Source organism: Lotus japonicus, chromosome 1 (assembly GCF_012489685.1).
Source record: "Lotus japonicus ecotype B-129 chromosome 1, LjGifu_v1.2".
NCBI classification, from domain to species: Eukaryota; Viridiplantae; Streptophyta; class Magnoliopsida; order Fabales; family Fabaceae; genus Lotus; species Lotus japonicus.
This window is the reverse complement of record NC_080041.1, coordinates 87788489-87807634: the sequence shown is the minus strand read 5'-3', so window position 1 is coordinate 87807634 and position 19146 is coordinate 87788489. Positions and strand designations below refer to the sequence as shown.

Here is a 19146-nt window from a genome sequence, read left to right as displayed (position 1 = left end):
CATGATACTACACATTCGTGTCCAATTTCTCCACTGTTGTTTTTTTCTTAGTCAAGTTTCATTGATGCCCCACTATTATATCAAATGGTGACCGATCAGTATAAGTATACTCATTTGTATGGTTCTTTTCTCGGCCCTCTTCCTCACCTCTATTTCTCTTCAGTTATTTTGTTGTTACTAGTTTTATGTCCTTTGAAAAATTTCAGTGACATAAATGTTTATAGTCTTTAAAAAGATTTATTAGGACACATTTCTTGCTTGTTCCGCTATCGTTGAGTGGGATCAACATTAAAGTTTATTAGAAAAACAGAGGATTTTAAGAAGAAACAATATATCAAAGAATGTTTTCCCTAAAAAAAAGAATGTTATACATTTATCTTGTACACCATCTATTCTTTCAACGTTTTTGTGACCACATACTTGCTATCCTATTTGTATTGTAGGCTTGTAATCTTGTGCTGGTACTTGGTAGCCATAGCCATTGAGCAAGTGCTTTGGGTTCTTAAAATATCAAATCGACTTTTATCATCTTAAATTCTTAACATATTATAGCAATGAGTGATTCGTTCAGTGAGGAATGTTTCTTTAAGTTCCAAGTCTTTTTTTGTATGGAAAAATATCACCAGAAAAGCTAGCTCGACAAAATACGAATGTTACTAGCTAGCATCACTCATGTTGATCAAACAACCACTGTATAAACTGTGGGGAAAATTAACCCAGAATTGCAACAAAAAGCAAAAGCTTTCAAGAAAATTTTGTAAGCCTTTTCTCTCTGGTCAACATTTTCCATTCATTATAAAGTTATACAGAAATGTAAGTTTGAAGAATTTGTCATTCACTGGTATCAAATTTTACAGAAATCTAATGACAGATTAAAGCCTATTTGGTAGCCCTTTGAGGCATCCGAATACATAAAACAATGACACCCTCGGTTAAGGCACAATTTTTTTGTTCACAGTGAGTAATAGAGAAGTGATTTTTCTTTAACTTTCCATAACAGAAAATTCTTTTTAACTTAAATAGTTTCATCACGAGTAAAATATAAAAAATGCACGGCAAGATAATAACTGCAACAGTTTCATCATTAACTAACTATAGAGAACCCGATTCAAATGATGAAAGACGCGCATGTTCCTTTTGGAAATAAAACAAGGATGTACACGCCAAAAAGGAAAAAACGCAAAATCTAAAATGAGGGCATTAAAATGAAGTGTATATAAATGCAGGTCTGGTAGATGTTAGAATCAGCTTTCAATCATTGGTTCAGGGTCAGAAGTTGTTTCTGTGCGAGACTTGTTTGCTTGGTGAACTGAGTTGAACAGAATATCCTTGATTACCTACATACAAACAAGAAATTCACCATAATGTTTCAGTTGTCTATTGATGAATTTTCATACCAAAAAGAGCCAGGGAATAACAACTAGAGTAACAGACTTCTAACAGAATAATAAATCTCATAACCAACTTCTTATGCTATTAAAGGGGAAAGGGGGTTTGCAGTCACCTGCGACATTAGACCATGCACTTGCTCCACAGTTATTTTCGCACTGTCACGAGTAATCTTAGCAAGTGGAGATTCTTCCTGCAAATCATTGAAATGTCACCATCAGGAATGCAAATGGAGTGATAATTGAGGGGGATTGGGATCTGGGAAGTGAATGTTAGCATCAATATTGAGTGGTATTCATTCATGGGTGATGGCTCACAAAGAAGATATTGACAGAATAGGAAGTGGGTAAAGGGATCTAGTATGCAATTGCAAGAGATTTCCCAAGATTCACCATAACTTCAAGCACATTGCAAGAGATTTCCCAAGATTAAGAAACATCTCTTATTTATACCTTGTCCATTGTGGAAAATGTGGAAGTGATATGTAGCCAAACAAAAACATGAGCATAGCCATAAACTAATCATACTTAAATTTCTGTTATTTCGTCTTTGCGGTATGCGAGTATACACATCAGCATCTTTCTTTGGATGAAACTTTTCCAAAAGAAAATAATATGAAATGATATAATGGTCAGGGATAAATGCATCAGTATGCACAATAATAGAGGGTGGTTGTAAATCTTGTAATAGAAAAGCTGACCAAGTAAGTAATATGCCATGGGGAACCAATATTAAAAATTAAACCATCACAAATTAAGTCTCCAGCAAACAAATCAGGTAGGAGGCACAATTGGGGCTTGTTGGTATCAGAAAACAATTCTATTTTCAGATTTAACTCCAAAAGTTCTACCTTGTTTTCAATTTGTTTTCTGTTTGCAAAGTTTAGTATAGGAAACAAAACAAAGTGAAAACAAGGAGACATTAATTAATTACAACTGGAAACAAGAAATAGAAACAGAAAATGGGGATGGAAATAGAACAGGGTGATCTGATCTCCGATGATCCATACATTTGATCATCAGGACTCTGCCAAATAGAAAAAGAGTATTGCCAAGGATAATTTATTTTGCGAAGAATGACATATGTAAAGGGATAGATGAAGATTAGAATTGAAACAGATTGCGATGCTTCCATATTAAAATGAACAGTATAATGGGGGTTTGACTATGAAAAATTCTCTTGCAAACAAAAACACAATGAAAAGAAAGAAAAAAAGAAAAGAAGAAAGAAAGAAAAACTGCAGAAGCAGTAGCAGTCCAATAAGCTCAACCAACAATACACGTCGAACATTAAGGTCCTAATCTTTTAGGATCGATTCATTGATGAATGACAGTCACAAACAACTTTAACACCTAAATTGGCCAATGTCCAACATCTAGTCCGGGCACTCATGACAGCAACTAGTTATATGTACATCACTTCTAAATCCATTTTCCAAAAAATAAATGAATCTGACTATTAGAAAGTGAAGTGCAGGGATAACCATTGATTTGATAGTTAAAATTGTGATAAAACACACCCACAAATATAATAAACAATGAACTTGTTAAAATCTCAAAAGTTAATTTTCTGATTAATGATTATAATTCTTCACTTGTCTAATGTTCCTCCGTGGCAAATCCAACATATTAACATGACTCTGGATGTTATAAATTATTGGTATCTGAGTTAGGAAAGCTATGCCAGTTAAGTATAGATGAATAAAGTTAAGCAATTCAGGTGCACAGAACACCAAGTCAAAGTTCATAGATTTTAATTCCTATCACATATAATTATGCTCTTTTTTCTTAGTACAACTAAAAAAACTCAATTAACTACAATGAACCCCCCAAAGATAATATTCAAGAATACATATCAATCAGAAGGGCAATCAATATATTCAGGAGGTTGGAAGAAAATGTTCAATTTGGAATACATAAAGCTATTAATTACTCTATGCAGTGATTCTTGTTAATTCATCAAGTATTTGGCTCTAAGTTTCATTCCAACAGTTTCTAGATATTCTCTCTCCATTGTGAACATAAGTTATTTAAAGGGAGATATGTCCTTGACCCTGGACCTTTGCTGGCCAGAAATTCCCAAGTATAAATATCCATCATGCAGGGCAACACATGTTAAACAATATCACCGGGGGCAAACACTCCTCTGGGCTTTATATATTTTTTTCCATTTGACAGTTCAAGAGTTGACTATTACAGTTGGTGTACATTGGAAAATGTGTTACAAAATCTTGAGGTAGTGTGATGCAATAAAGCTTCTTTATTCACACTCCCATAACATAACACAAAACAGCAAAATAAGAGGTGCAAATCACAAACACGAGAGCACAATGTGGTATACTGATCAGGGATATTCACGGCTGACTTTAAGAAATAAGCTCAAGTTTTCAATAGATGTATATCTATTTACGTAACTTCACACAGTAAGGTTTTGATCATCGAAAAGTTATTGCTGCCCTTGATTTCAAACAAACACAATGAAACCCTTAAATAAAAAGGGCAGAAATTATTTTCAGAGCAAGAGTTACTCACTTCTTTCTTTCTAGGTGTGGGTGCTATCAGTGACCCAAAGCGTGAGTGCGCCAACTGATTCTCTGCTTGCTCTAACTTTTCAGCTGCAATAGGAATTATCCAATTGTGTTACTCATAGTTTTAAAATATACCATCGATAGGACTATTTATAAGATAAATATGAAACCATGCTAGTCTACTTTCATGTTCACAACAAACTGCACAACCAAATTCAAAAGCATATCTATCATTGCAGTAAAAGGAAGCCACTGAAGGGGAGTACGTACCTAAATCCGAGATTTGTCCAGCAACGTAATCTCCATTACCCAACAGAGGAGAAGATGACAGTGTATTCACCCAATATTTGTTCCACAGCAAATCCAACAGGTGTGAATCAAGGGAGGACTTGAAGTAAGTGATATCCAAGGAATAATACTGCAAAACCACACAAATGAAGCTTAAACAAAAAAATAGGGGAAAATGGGGGTTAGATTAAAAGGCAAAGAGAGAAGAATAACCTGTTTACAATGGACACCAAAGTCTTCAATTTTATTCAAAGGAATGGTCTGATACTCAGAAATAGGCTCATCTGGAGGCTTATAACCTTCAGGGTAAGTCCTGAAAGCCCCAATCTCAACCTTCCCAGCAGAAACAGTCCTAGTAGGATCAATCACAACAGCAAGAAAAGGCTCCTGAAACTGCTGATTCAGCATCTGCGTAGAAACATCGATACCCGAAAGCCAACAACCGTAACCCGGATGAGAATGGTACCACCCCACAACGTTTTCTAACCTCCCAGCCTGAAAACACATCACAAAATCAGATTTTAAAACCTAATTCACCTAATCAAGTAACAATTAGAGCAAAAACTAAAATGGGATTTAGGTTAGGGTTAGGGTTAGGGTTTAAGGAACCAGTTTAAAAATCCGATTGATTTGTAAACCTAATTCACCTAATCAGGTAACAATTAGGGCCAAAATCAAAATGGGATTAAAATTAGGGTTAGGGTTAGGGTTTAACGAACCTGCTTATTGGTCTGAGAATAATCAACCATGTATTCATACGCATCAGCTTGGGCATTGACACGGGTTTCAGTGCCTTCAACGGGCAAAGCGAAAGCATCCATGACGATGATCGAATCGGCGTCGGTTTTTCCTTGCATGAGGCCCATGACTTCGATGGTGCCGCCGGAGCGCGCGTGAACAACCATCTTGAGAAGCGCGAGTGCGGAGATCTTGACGCGCTTGAAGTAGTGAGGGTCGTTTGCCCATGGCTTCTCACGCTGGAACTCGTTCTGGCCAGCTTCGTCGTAGTAGAAGATGGAATCGTCTGAAGGAGTGTCCATCGGGATTATGTTGTTCTCGAGCTCCCATGTTTGTTGTGCGATTGCAGATGATGACGATGATGAAACCTCCATTGATGATTCTTCTGAAGCTCTCTGGTGCGGTTTGCTTTCTTTTTCTGTTCCCCAGAGACTGAGGAGTACGAAGGTGGAAGAATATGAATGATCAATAGAGAGTGAGAGTGAGGGTTCAAGAAGAGGAATGGAAAAGTGAAATTAATTTCATATTGAAAAGATTTTTTCTATATATATAATTTTTTTGAGAAACCTGATTTGTTAGTGTTCTCATTAAAGGGGCAATTTTCCACTTGTTTTTCATTGTTTTTTTTTTTTTTGACATCTATTTTTCATTGTTACACTTAACTTTTTGGTTCAAATTTGCAGCAATAGTTGGTTGGGTTAAGCAGGCTCAATGATTCAATGCATTTACATAATGTAAATTTAAAATTTGAGTAGATGAATTTTAATCGAACAATTCGAATTGCACAATAACAAAATAATATTGCCTATACTTGTATAATGAGAAGGATTGTCTTTAACCTCAGCAGCAAATGTAAAACTAGTCTATTCTTTAAGAGTTTAATGGATATGCACTGACAGTGTAAAATAGTTTTACACAGTCATCCAATCAAAGCATGCCATATATGAGAGATAATTACATTTGACTTTAATTTTAATTAAAAGAATAAGATATTTTTCTGATTTGGCGGAATTCAATTGGATGTCTGTGTAAAACTATTTTACACTGTCAGTGCATATCCATTGAACTCATTCTTTAATTCCGATCAAATTGCGTGATTTCGTGAATTTAGAAAATCAATCCAAATTACATGCTAATTAGCATGGTGCAAGTTGGAATATGACATAAGCCTCAACCCAACTCCTTTTCTTTTATTGTTTATGCAATTTGGGCGAATATGTATTTTTATTTTTTAGTATAACATATTGCTTTATTTATCTTCTCATTTTCTTTTACTTATTCTATACTAAAAAACTTTAGAATCTACTCTTTTTTCTTGTTAATTTCCTTCTTCTTATATTCCTTATTCTCAGCTTCTCTCACAATTTTCTTCTCTCCACCACTGCACCACACCATTAGGAAAATAGTTTTGCTCGTTATTTTACATTTACATTTTTCAGAATCAACATTGTAACAATTTTACATACCATACCATGTAACATCGTTGCATTGTAGATAGTTGTCATTTATTTATCCTCACATGGAACATAGATATCCACCACACATTACTTTTAGGGTGCAAAGCGGTTTAGTTCTTTCAGTGTAAAAGAAAAAAAAATTATATTGACAGATTTAAGGTTTATAACTTTAAAACAGCACAAATCACTACTCGTGTGCTACTCATCACATGATACAATCATTGTGGTCCTTTTTTTTGTCAACATTTTTCCAGAAATAACTCTTGCATAACTTACTTCATTAAATAATTTTATTTGAAATATACTTATAACATCTAACCGTTGGATTACAAGTCATAATTACATATATCAAGTATGCAATTTTTCATAAAATTTTAAAATAGAAACTCATTTGATTGAAATATCCTCACAAAATATTAGGACTAATTACTTGACCTTTTGTTGGTTGTCAAGGTGTACGTGCATGTTCAAACTGCCCATAGGAGCCTTCAAGGGCCAGTTTTACCATTCAGGTTGCACAAGTTTGAACGAGCAAATCCATATCAGTTAGTTAAACAGAAAAAAAAATGCAATTTTACAAATAATACATTCAATTTCCCAACCCTGATTTCCGTGGCGTGAATTTAATGTAATCTTTAAACAAAAACAAAGAAAGAACATCAAAGAAAACTACTACCTAAGTTGACGTAGACTCATTCACAAACATTATTAACCTCAACAAATGGCCTGCAGCAGAATCCCTAATTTAAGGCTAACAGTAACTTACAATTTAAGATACAAAATACAACCGGCATCATTTGACACCCCTGCTTCGGTCCTTTCTGGTGGATCTAGTAATTCTTTTACCTTTCCGGTTAGCAATACTAGTTGGTGTTGCCTGAGAACCTTTCTGTTGAACCTCATTCTGTACACTGGAACTGTTCTGTGACTGTGACCCAGTGGCAGTACTGTCATCTTTTACAGCAACAGGGTCGTTTACAACCACACCAGGCATCTCCATAGATTGCTTACAATCCTCTTGCTCAAGAACTCCCTCAGTTGTCCTCTCTTGACTTGCATCAACTGCACTGGGTTTGTTATCCAATGTTTTTGTGTTCTCTTCAATAACCTGTCCTGCGTGGAAACTAAAAACAAGAAAATGGCTTAACTAATTTACTGCTTTGATAGTAGGGTGGGAAAGAAAATTTATTTTCCCATCACCATGTATCAAGTCAAATAAAATTTACTCATTCCAAATTTGGCAATTGAGGAAGTAAGGCTACCAACAGAGAATTATGGTTTGGTCGTGATGAGTATTGACAAGAACTTTGATGAAGGTAAAAATAAACATTCACAATTCTTAGACTCCACAGATTAGTTGAAAGTAAAAGGCAGGTCATTAAAAAAAGGGTCCCCCATACGGAGAACATTCAACAAAAATGCCAGTGAACCATAAATTTACCTGGAAAACCCATTAGCCACAGCATCTTCTGCTTCAACCTTCTCTTTGAATGCTAAGCAGTTTCCATCTTGTAATCTAGAATTTAAAGCTGCATCCAGAGGAAGAATCAGCATCTAAGATGAAGGACTTGTCCCCTCTAAAGTGAATTTAGATGATAAATTACATAATTATAATTGTTGATTAGAAAACCAATTGTGAGATTTTATTAACTTAATGGTTTAATATACACGTGCATGCATTCTACCATCATTTCAGTTAACATTATTCTTCCACTCTATCATCTAAATTCCGTTCCCTCACTCTAGATGAACCAAATCCCTAATATGAAAAATAATATTTAATAAACTAGAGAGGCACAAAGAGGAAGAAATTTATCATAAACCAAAATGGGGAACACCATAAATCTACCTACACAACAAAATCCTGTAGTCGTAGATAACTACCTGTATCCACATAAAACACATCCAAAAGGAACTGCATAATATATTACTAGAAACTTAATGTATTTGAATAATTTGAATAGTTTGATGTCGATAACACATGACTTGGAAGTACAATACACAAATAACAGTCATAATCTATCTCAACAATAGGTTTCGTAGTCTATCTCAAACATTATCTACAAAGCTAATCTTATCTTGTACATGATAACACTTATCATGTATTGTTTTAGGAATTATAATTGAAGAAAAAGCAGAGACAAAGACATAGTAGGTAGGAGACACATGATGATATGAGAGAAAATTATAAATAGGAAGAGGGCTAACGATGCGGTTACCTTTACGGAGGGAAATAGGTAAGTCAACTAAAGGTGGATCCAGAGTGGGAGAGGTAATTGAGGCGGGAGCTGAATCATTTGACTCAGTAGCAGAAGTAGTGGAACGTGGTCGCCGCTTATAAGTGGCGCTGCCAAAACGGTGCAAGTCAGGATCTTTCTGATGGTAATGAGCTGGAGTAGGAGCAATAGGCATAACAAAGTCAATTGGAGAAACAGGAACATGTAATGCCTAAGGAAAGATTTCAGAGGCAACTAAAGAAGTATTTGAAGCAGCAAAGTCTGGTGTATATTCAGAGGAAATAACCTCTACTGACATGTAGAATTGATGGTTAGTAGCATCGATTATCTTTTTGAACACGAGAGTATCCCAGAAAAACACATTTGGTAGCATGAGCAGAATACTTATCGCACGGAGAAACAACAGATAGGATCTTAGCAAAAAGGAATGGAGAATTTGACTACCTAAAACAAAGGACGACATTCTATTTATTAAATATCCTGCAGTGAGAACAACATCCCCCAAAAAATTTTCGAGGAGCATTAGCATTAATAGGAGTACGAGCAGTGTCAACAATATGCCTATGTTTCTTTCAGTTACTTCATTTCTTGTGGTGTATGAGGACAGCTAGATTGGTATAATGTCATGGGTGATAATGAATGATTTAAAACAATCATAAAAATATTCTTTAGCATTGCCACTTCTCAAAATGTGGACTGTTTTTCAAAACTGAGCTTTTATTCAGAACAAATTTTTTGGAAGATACAGAATACCACAAAACAATCTTCCATTAAAAAGAGTGCACCTTGAAAAATCATCAAGAAAAGTGACATAATGCGTATCTCCTAAGACTGTAGAGACACGACTAGGACCCCAAACATCGCAGTAATCAATATAAAAAGGAGACAAAGCTCGACTATAATTACTACTAGAAAAGGAAGCTCTGACATGCTTCCCGAATCCCGAGTTGACATGACTCACTATAAAGGCTAACTGTGACGTATCATTTTCTTCAATCTTTTCGAACTTGGATGACCCAGGCGAGAGACGATAATGAAGCAGACTAGGGTACTCGATGGCAGTACATATGGTGGAAGTGGTTGGCCGAAGGTAGTAGAGTCTGTCTGATTCAAATCCAGCTCCAATCGTCTTTCCTATATTTTGGTCGCATATAAAAAATGTTGGAAGTGCGGGCTAGTGAGCTAGTTAGTTTGCTTATTGAAATAAGATTAAAAGGGAAACTATTAACTAAAAGAACATAATTCAATCATCAATGGTTGTAAGGAAGAGGTGAGGCTTGACAAATGGCAGTAACTTGTACTTTAGATCCATCTGCAAGTGTATCGAGGTGTTGGGTTTTGGCCTTTTGGGAGGCCTAACTCTACCCCAAAAGCTAGTTAAAGAGGTGAGGATTTCCTTTTCATATATAAGGGCTATCTTGGCCATATCTCTAGTAAATGTGGGACTTCTCAACACTAATAAATGAGAAAAAAAAGAGGGATCGACAGTTAAGCGGTCAGAACAATCTAGGACTTGATTTCAAAGAACTCAGAAGCACCTCTCAGCAGAAAAGCACAAAAGAAAAACTATATCTAATAATTCCAGTACCCACTAAACTCCAAGTAGTATAATCAAGGAAAGAAAACTCTGCAGAAAGGCACGTGGGACCTTCCAAACAAGGAAGCCGACAAAATTTTAACGGTTTCTTGACAGACCAAACATAAATCATAAATTCTCAAATCATAGAATTAAAAAAGTTGTCTTGCATGCATTGCACATTGCCACAAAACAATGAGTGGCATTATTTCCACCTGAATGCAGGACAATGACCCTCAACCAGCAAATCCAAAAGCAGAGGGCGATGAAAAAGGCCTCCAATAGTCAGACGGTGACAAAGTGCATTGGAGTTTAGGGATTCTTTTTACTCAATGCGCAATCAGACCAAACGCAAATGCCACATGGCAGTCTGATTTTCATTTAGTTTCAGTTTCATTATGAGATGCTAACGCTATAAGAAGATACCACCAGTAACAAGATTACAAACTAAACACTTAGCATAGTGCAGTGGTCTATAATGCCCACCAAACAATAGCATTATTAACAAAAATGAGTACAAAAAATAACAAATACAACATAACATCAATGCTATGCATTTTCAGATCAAAAGGCAGCAAAAGGACTAAAAATCCCTACCTTCTCCGGTTTCTTCAACAGAGTGTAGTTGATGATTAGATCCATTTGTGTCACTGATGCCATTGACTTTAAGCAGACCGCTATCCCTGATACATTAAAATGGCTAAAATTAGAAGACAAATTTTATAAACAGACAGGGCCAGATTTCCCACAAAAACCTGACCAGACCTCTGCACACATGACTCATGGTAATCATAGACAGATAATTCGCCAAGCCCCTTATTATTATTTTTCCAAAAGATTTATTTGTAACAAGCTTAAAAAACTAATTAAGCTCATAACAGAACATATCTGACATCTGAATATATCTCAACAAATTCAAAACATAATTATTAACTGTTATTGTCAAGTCTTGCACATCATTGTGTCTACAGTCGCAATTTTTTTCTGTTTGTCACCCAAGAGAAGTGCCATGATAATAATCAAATATGGGGAGCTTTGAGACCTTGTCATGGAACGTGCTCAGTTTCAAACAAAGTAAAACGACAACGAAACTTTTGTGCTTTTGTGATGTAGGGAAGTAAAAAATCCATTTTATCAGCCAAAAGAAAATGTCAAAAAAGTAATTAAAGGGTTAAACTATAAGGATAAAGGACCTTAAATGCACTGTATATTTACTCCATCAATCAAAACAAGAAAAAAGAAACAGAAACAGTTGGGGACAGAAGGGAGAATAAAGTCATATCATAATGGTAAAGCACCTAATATGATAAAAATCAACTTGAAAAACCATATCAAAATGATAGAAATACTCTAACCTATGCAAATCATCTGAGGACCCATCTCTTAGTCCTGAAGTAGTTACTTCTCTGCAGTCCTCTTGAGTACCTATATGGTATCATTTTTTCATAAGCAAAGTGAAATTTCTACAGGAAGATGAGAGGAATAAATCTCATGTGTATGAACTATGAAGTCATGAACAAGCATGTTGTGTGCTAGTTAGATCACATCAAAAGAACAGTGGATTTATACTTGTAAGTTGTTACGCATATAAATAGGGATTGACCTTGTAATTGGGATATGTTGAATATTGTTGAGATAATGAAACCCCTTCTATCCCTTTGTTCTCTCTTCTCTGTCCCTATTCCCTCTCTTCTCCCTCTCTGAGATTCTGGTTGTATCATTGGTATCAGAGCACCGATCCGGTGCACCTGAACCAGAGAAAAGAAAAGAAAATGGAAGCTTGGTGGGAAAAATTTGAAAGCATGTGTGAATCCTGGACCCGGGAGTGTGAGGAACGACGCAGGTTCTGGGTGGAGCGTGACGCTGCACATGAGCGATACCTGGCGGAGCAAGCGGTGAGGTACGAGGCGAAAGCGGCGGCGGCGATTGCTTTGGCAGAAGAAAAACTCGCAGTGGAGGCTGAAAGAGAAGCCACCGCGGAGGTCAAGCGAGCAATGACGGTGAAGGAAGAGAAGGATGGAATCTTCATCTTCCAGAAGCCACATATTGGGTCGTCAATGGTCGTTCCCATGAACACAGGAACGCTCATCTTCGTCAAGAAGCTGCGAAGTGTCTCTTCAATGGCTAACCGGCCACCGGCGAAGCCGCCGGATTCGGTGGAACGGGAAGCGGTAGCCACTGAGCACAGAAAGAGAGTGAAGGAGAAGCCGCAGATCGGGTCATCAACGGCGAGGGGGATCTTGAACGAATCCACCGTTCTTCCAGTAATAGACACTGTTCTTCTCCAAATCGACGTCGTTCTTCCCCAAATTGATGTCATTCTTCCCCAAGTCGACGATTTAGGGTTCAAGGGCGGCGGTTGGTCCCATTACGGCGGTGTTCTTGGTGATTGTGGTGGTGATTCAGCGATTGACGGAGCAAGAAGGCCTCCACGGAAGCCTCCAGATTCGTTCTTTTGCAGCGGCGACCTGTGCTTCTTGGTCGCAGATTCTTGGCGACTGGTCCTCTGTGTTTTGATCGATCTTTTGCAAATTGATGATCTAGGGGTCAGCGAATGGTTCCAGTTGAGTAATTCAAGGCTCCTCGGCGACGATTCGCCTCAGTACGGGGACGATGTTGGGCTCGGCGATGTTGTTTTGTCTCAGGTTGAGGAGTTTGCGTCTGGTAGAGGAAGAAGACCTCCACGGCAGCCACCAGATTTCTTGCTTTGCGGTGAGGACCTTTGCTTCTTGACCGGCGACCCTTGCAAGATGGTGATGGCGAGGAGACCACCGGCGAAGCCGCCGGACTTCTGCGTGGGATGGGACATGGTGGCGGAGGGACCTGATACAGAGAACAAGAGGGAAGGGACGTGGGTATGTGTTTCATCGCAGAGCGAAGGAAGGGGGCTGGACCCCTCTCCCACCCGAGCGGGCCAGGCCCAAACCGCTAGAATTGGGAAGAAGCTGGGCCTTGCACCTGTCTTGATCTGGTTTTGGAGCCCGTTTCCATTTTTATTTTGTTTTGTTTGTTTCCTTTCAATTTCCTGTTGGGTTTGAGTTGTATTTTCATTTTTTTTTTAGGGGTGCTTCATTCCATATTGTTGCTTAGATTCTTGTACTCTTGTTTCATTTTGTGGATTGGATTTTGATGAGTTTCCTTGAGGACAAGGAAAATTTTAAGGGGAGGGATATGTTACGCATATAAATAGGGATTGACCTTGTAATTGGGATATGTTGAATATTGTTGAGATAATGAAACCCCTTCTATCCCTTTGTTCTCTCTTCTCTGTCCCTATTCCCTCTCTTCTCCCTCTCTGAGATTCTGGTTGTATCATAAGTAGTTAAATCATACTTCTCAGCTCTGAAATAATGGTGAACAATGTATATGTCAAATTGCCCAATTATTTGTCTCTTGTATTTAGAAAGTGAAGCATCAGTAATTAAAAATAATTATGTTTCAAAAATATTTGACAAACAAACACTGTCATACTTGAAGACAACAATATATGGCCTAATAGATCTTTCTTTCCTTTTCCCCCCTGGAGAGGATTTCATTGCAATTGCAATGAATTAATGAAGTGTGAACTAGCAGTAGTGTTACCTTTGGTTTGCTCAACAGCTACAGAGACCTTAGTAAAAGGAAGAAAAAAGAACCATGTTAGTCACAAAATAGGTTGATCCTTAATAATCCTGAATGTATTACAAGTTGAGGGGAGGGGACCCTAAACATATGCCTGTTATAAACTCCACTACAGATAAGGACCTGATTCTGTTCAGAATTGAAATTGGCTGGATGATCAGCCTGCACATATTTGGGTTGGAGCCCATCCATTTTATTCTGCAAATCTAAACAGCACAAAAGAAGTTAACTGTGTGAATCATCCAAGTGGTTATATATATTTTAAGGAATAAATAGGTTTACCATCAAAACCACTGATTACCAGAATAAACGAACAGGCTTCCTGCAGCAGTAGAATCATACCTGAAGGGGCCTGAGAACCTAGTCCAGTGGCCAAGCTTGCAGATGCATCTACTAAATTTGTAAAATTATGGGCGTTCTCTCCCAAACTAGTTCCTAGGTTTTCAATCGCTGAAGAGTTCACATCATTCTTATGCTCCATAGAAAATGTAGACCAATCAATTTTGGAGGAGGGTGTCCTAAGCATCTCCTCTGTAGCCCTGGATCTTACTCTTCGTATTTCATCCTGGATACTCCACGACCCGGTAGCAGGAGAACCCCTTTTCAACTGCATTCCAGTATCAGCACAAATGAAACAATCCATATCTTGAGTGGCAGGAGTAATTCATGTAACTTGATTGACAAATGACAAGTAATATTCCAGATCATGAGAAATTCCACAAAGGGATATTACATAATATACCTTGAACTTGAAGCAATATAAGAAAATAACTAAAGTATCTAACTGTCAAAGAGGAAAACTTATGTACTCTGGCTTTTATCAGGTACCATTATAGATTTTTCCAAAACAAATCTTCCCACTGAGGTTGTTTTCTAAATTGAAGCATGTGAATTTTAAAATAATACTTCTCGAAATTTCTCAATACACTTTTACGAGCTCATTTAGTAGCTTGCAAAACCATCTTTCTGATGTTTAGTAATAGAAATCATAACAAGGTAAGGTAATAGTCCCATATCTTTAACTCACAGGCTTCCTTAATTTTAGGTCATCTTAATTCATTTCAGCCATCACTATCTAGCCCACTTTAGATATTTTATGCTAAAACGTGATATTTTTTTAGCTCCTATCAACCATTCAACCCTCTGATCAGACCCCTTCCCATCCCTTTACCTTACTGTTCACAGAACTATTCCCAGATTTCCACTACCTAAACCTACGGACTTTCACCTCCCCCTTGAAACAAAAAATTCTAAGAGTGAAAAACAGAAATCTACAAGATGCATACTCATACCATTCACTACCTTTTCTCAGAAACATCTAGAGCTTTGAGGAATCAACTTCATAACTTTAATGCAGCAAACTAACTATACCCAAGTTGCAACTGTTAGGAAGGAACACCAACGATGGGCAGGGAGATAAAACCATAACACTTAACATTGCTATCCCATCAAAATTGGAGGATGGACATAGGAAAGGAGAGATTATGACTGGCAGGAGTGATGGGGCACATAAAATCTATCCCCTCCCATACCTAGCAAACTTAGTGGGGCCATAATGTAAAATAACTCGTGAGATTAAACCCTAAACATTACCCTTTCAATTCAATTTATTTACATGATATCCCCTCATACATGATTAGCTTTTCCAAATTCAGTCATCATATTTTTTAAAACCACCAGCACAGAATGATGTGCAACTATCCTGAAAAGAAAGTAGACCCTTTCTACAGTTATTTTCTATCTACGGTACTTTATATTAAGTTGTCCTTTATGCTATCTCTTAGGATTTAAGATTTTAACTTCATGAAATTCAGTAGAAATAAATTTTCAAGTTTGACTATACCTCATGACAGCAATGTCTGTTCAAAATGTAGGGCCCAATCATCTAAATAAATGTTCACTAAAGAAGTCAATGACATAAAGGTCAATAAAACATCATATGGCACCTTGGAGGATGACGTAGAGTTGCCACTGAATAGATGGGGTGTTTCTTCTTTAAAGAGTTGAATTCCAGACAGTGTTGGAGGCTTGTTATGGTCTACGGAGGGAGAAGCCCACGGAGGGCGTGCGCGCATGTATAACTTAGCCACATCCACAGGAGATCCTTCACCATTCGGAGCCTGCATATCATCCACGTATAGGTAAAAATAAACAATGAATATGAAATCATATTAGCAGGATACATGTCATATGAAGAAGGAGAAAATGAGGAAGGATATAGCATAAGAAAATATTATGACATGTTTCTCCAAAAACTAAGAAACAGTCACTAACTTGTGGTGATGAGACCAAATTCAAACTACGACTTCCATGACCTAAATCTGAATTTGAATCTATTCCTGACTTCTTTTGCTGCAGCCATTTCTTTGCCTCCATAACAGCCGCACTACTAAGATCAGGTGAGGCTGTATCCAGGAAATATTAAACATCCATGTCAGATCAAAGTAAGGAGATAAATTAAGTTTTGAATGTAGAAAGTACCACTTGCAAGAGTCCTGATGGCCATATCACTTGTCCTCTTATCCACATCACCATTGACTGTAGGAGAATCCACAACTCTTGATCTTATTATTTTAATCAACCGATCACCTTCTTCCCTGATCAAATATTGAACTCCTTAATAATCTTATTTGGCACAACTAGAGGAAACTATTTTAGCGTCCAAAAGTTTACACATTGTGAACCACATAATAAATGCAGTTGTGCTCCCTTCATAGTTCACACATCAATATTGCTCAAGGTTTGCACATTTAGAATAGACCATGATATATGCGGCATAATACAATTTACATGATCATTTCCTTGCCTGGCTTGGGTTAATGGTTATTTATTGAAAGCTCCCAGTATTTGGCAATTTAAATTGGCTAAGTAGTACATGGTTGGAGGAAAATTATGAAGTCAACAGAAGCTATCAAGGTTTGCTACAAATTTACAAATTAGCCAATGGCAAAAATTCTACTATGATTGATCACAAGCATCTAGGGTTCTAGAATCTAGATAGCAGGTACATCAGACAACTAGAACAACCAATCCTCTTCACACTAGTATACGTAATGGAATTACCTTAGAGGCTAAGAGGGCTGCTAAATTTAAATTCAACAATGCAAAGAATAATAGACACCCTAAAACCAGAATGTTGTCTTTTTATAAAAAGTGCAGGTTAGTATTGATGTTTGCATTAGATCAAGTAAACTTTCAACATTTTATTATGTGCAAACGAAAGGGTGAAAAAAGCTTAGACAACAAATGAAAAAATCCACATGTTAAATTTAGAATGAATATAAAGTCCTCAGTACCTTGAGAAGGACTCCTGCATAAGCAGCTGCTCAATCACGTGCTTGCTTTTCTCATTCCCATCTAACGGCTGCAGCCCCTTCACAGAGAAACTAATCAGTTCTGATATCCCACCCATTTATCATAGATACCAATATCAAATGTGCAACACTCTTAGATGGAACCAAGTGGTTCACAAAGACAAGAAACCATCGATAAAAACTACCTCTATAGCTGAATGGAAACATAATCTACAGTACAATTACAAACCAATACATTCCTAAACATGAAAAATTGAAAACTTAAAAGTTTCAAATTCATAAACCTTCATTTTTGGAGGGGATACTTACCTTGTTCAATGCATCATCATCACCTTCAAAAGTGTTATCATTTTCATCATCCAGAGGACCAACTTCCTCTGCAAAATTGGATAGCAAGCAAGTATTTTAGAAAGGGGTAGCATGGTCCAAGACCAAAGACATGCATATTTTTCAAAAAAATAATAATTAATTAATAATGAAAACAGTAAGCATAACAGTAGCACTAGCATGTAAATATTCAAAATTTAAAAGAAAATAATAAATTAGTGAAATTTGTCTTTTGTCAAATCCAATTAAGCCCTCTAAAAATGCCATAATAACAAGGTAGGTCTACCTAGATTTTAGATCTACCTAGACTAACATCAACTACAAGCAACTAAAGTCAGTTCAACTTCACATACTCAAAATTGAAGAGGGGAAAAACCATAATTTGAAGAGCAAAAGAACAAAAAGCAGAGAAACCCTAGCACACAGCAAGTAGAGATTGTGAGAGGACTGTATATGTAACAATTGAATTACAGTAGAGGCATTACCAGAAGTGGAATCAGTGGAAGAAGAAGAGGGAGAAGAAGTAGCGGAGGAAGAAGAATCAGGGGAAGATTCGAGATCCAAAACAGTGGATAAAATCTTTCCGGCGCCGGAAGCAATGAAACGAGTGGGAGAGATGACGAGACGGGAAAGCCAGTTAGGGCTCCGAGGCTGAGCCGGAGCGGCGGCGGGGCGGGCGTAGGGGGTTCCGGTCCTGGCGGTTCGTCGGGGTCGGACCATTTTGCCGCCCGATTGAGATCCGGAAATGGAAGCCATGGATTGTCGATGATGTTGAAGCGAAGAATATAGAGACACGCTCGGGAATTCAGGGTTCAAGAGCGTGGTTTTGCTTCCCGTTATTGTTTCAGTTCTGCTCCTCTGAAACTTCCCTTCTCTGAAGTTCTTTGGAAGTTGAAACCTCTCTTCCCAGAAACTCAAGCGCAGTTTGATTAAATTTGTCGTAGCAGTTATATTCAGTTTATTGCGTTTTTTCTTTTTGCTCACTTTTTTTAATATACTTAATATATTTTATTTTTTGTTGGAAAAAATAATAATTTTATGTTTTAATTTAACATGATAGTATAAATTAAGTGTTAAGAGTTAGGGACAAATGAGTTGTTCTTAAAAAAAAAGAGACAAATGAGGTGGGTGAGAGTCTGAGGGATGTCCAGAAATCAATCCTAAAAATGTAATTTATCTTTTTAATGTATAAAAAAAATTAACATCATGATGCTTAAGATGTAACTCTTGCTAGTAAACTAAACTAATTTATCTACCGTTTAGTGGCTAGTGAGGTAAGACATTAGTCTCACAACTTTGGATTGTCAGTGTCCTACTAGCAAATAGTGAAATAAGAAAGACTTGTAAGGTATACTAGTTAACACTTAACACAGGAAAGATGTAGCTCTATGGTGCTTTCTCTTTAATGCCAAAAATATTCCTCATATGACTTTACTTTTTTTTTGGATAAGCCTCATATGACTTTACTAATTTACTAATTAGCCTTCAAAAGACTTCAGCAGCCCCTCAGTCATAAAGAAGCTTTCACGTGGGTCAAGTGAGAGAATAAAATTAAGTAAGAAAGTGAGTGGAGCAAAAATATAATAATACTAGTTATACATTAAGTGCTACGATTATTTAAATAAGTAGGTTTTTTTGTTGACAGTCAAATAAGTGGGCTTAGTTCTACTCG

At 37.0% G+C, this 19146-nt stretch overlaps 2 protein-coding genes across 6 annotated transcripts; both read right to left on the bottom strand.

Annotated features, from left to right (window-relative positions):
- Nucleotides 1-1061: 1061 nt before the first annotated feature.
- On the bottom strand, nt 1062-5462 carry LOC130727478 (COP9 signalosome complex subunit 5b-like). The gene is made up of 6 exons (XM_057578625.1): nt 4924-5462; nt 4418-4699; nt 4187-4334; nt 3921-4003; nt 1505-1582; nt 1062-1337 (listed from the first exon to the last, which is right to left on the bottom strand). Exons 1-6 carry the CDS (start codon nt 5314-5316, stop codon nt 1245-1247), a joined length of 1077 nt encoding a protein of 358 aa, XP_057434608.1. The 5' UTR covers nt 5317-5462; the 3' UTR covers nt 1062-1244.
- Nucleotides 5463-6921: 1459 nt separating this feature from the next.
- Nucleotides 6922-18409, bottom strand: LOC130727476 (uncharacterized). Of its 5 annotated transcripts, none has more exons than XM_057578620.1 (14): nt 17960-18409; nt 17457-17524; nt 17130-17206; nt 16318-16430; nt 16108-16238; nt 15780-15953; nt 14176-14440; nt 13957-14039; nt 13795-13822; nt 11568-11637; nt 10810-10895; nt 8619-8789; nt 7841-7928; nt 6922-7523 (listed from the first exon to the last, which is right to left on the bottom strand). In XM_057578620.1, the coding sequence occupies exons 1-14, from the start codon at nt 18228-18230 to the stop codon at nt 7193-7195; spliced, it is 1956 nt and encodes a 651-aa protein (XP_057434603.1). In that variant the 5' UTR covers nt 18231-18409; the 3' UTR covers nt 6922-7192. The 5 variants fall into 5 exon arrangements, with proteins under 5 accessions (XP_057434603.1, XP_057434602.1, XP_057434604.1 ...); XM_057578619.1 differs by having other exon boundaries at nt 16315-16430; nt 17960-18408; XM_057578621.1 differs by having other exon boundaries at nt 16315-16430; nt 17130-17197; nt 17960-18408.
- Between the last annotated feature and the right edge of the window lie 737 nt (nt 18410-19146).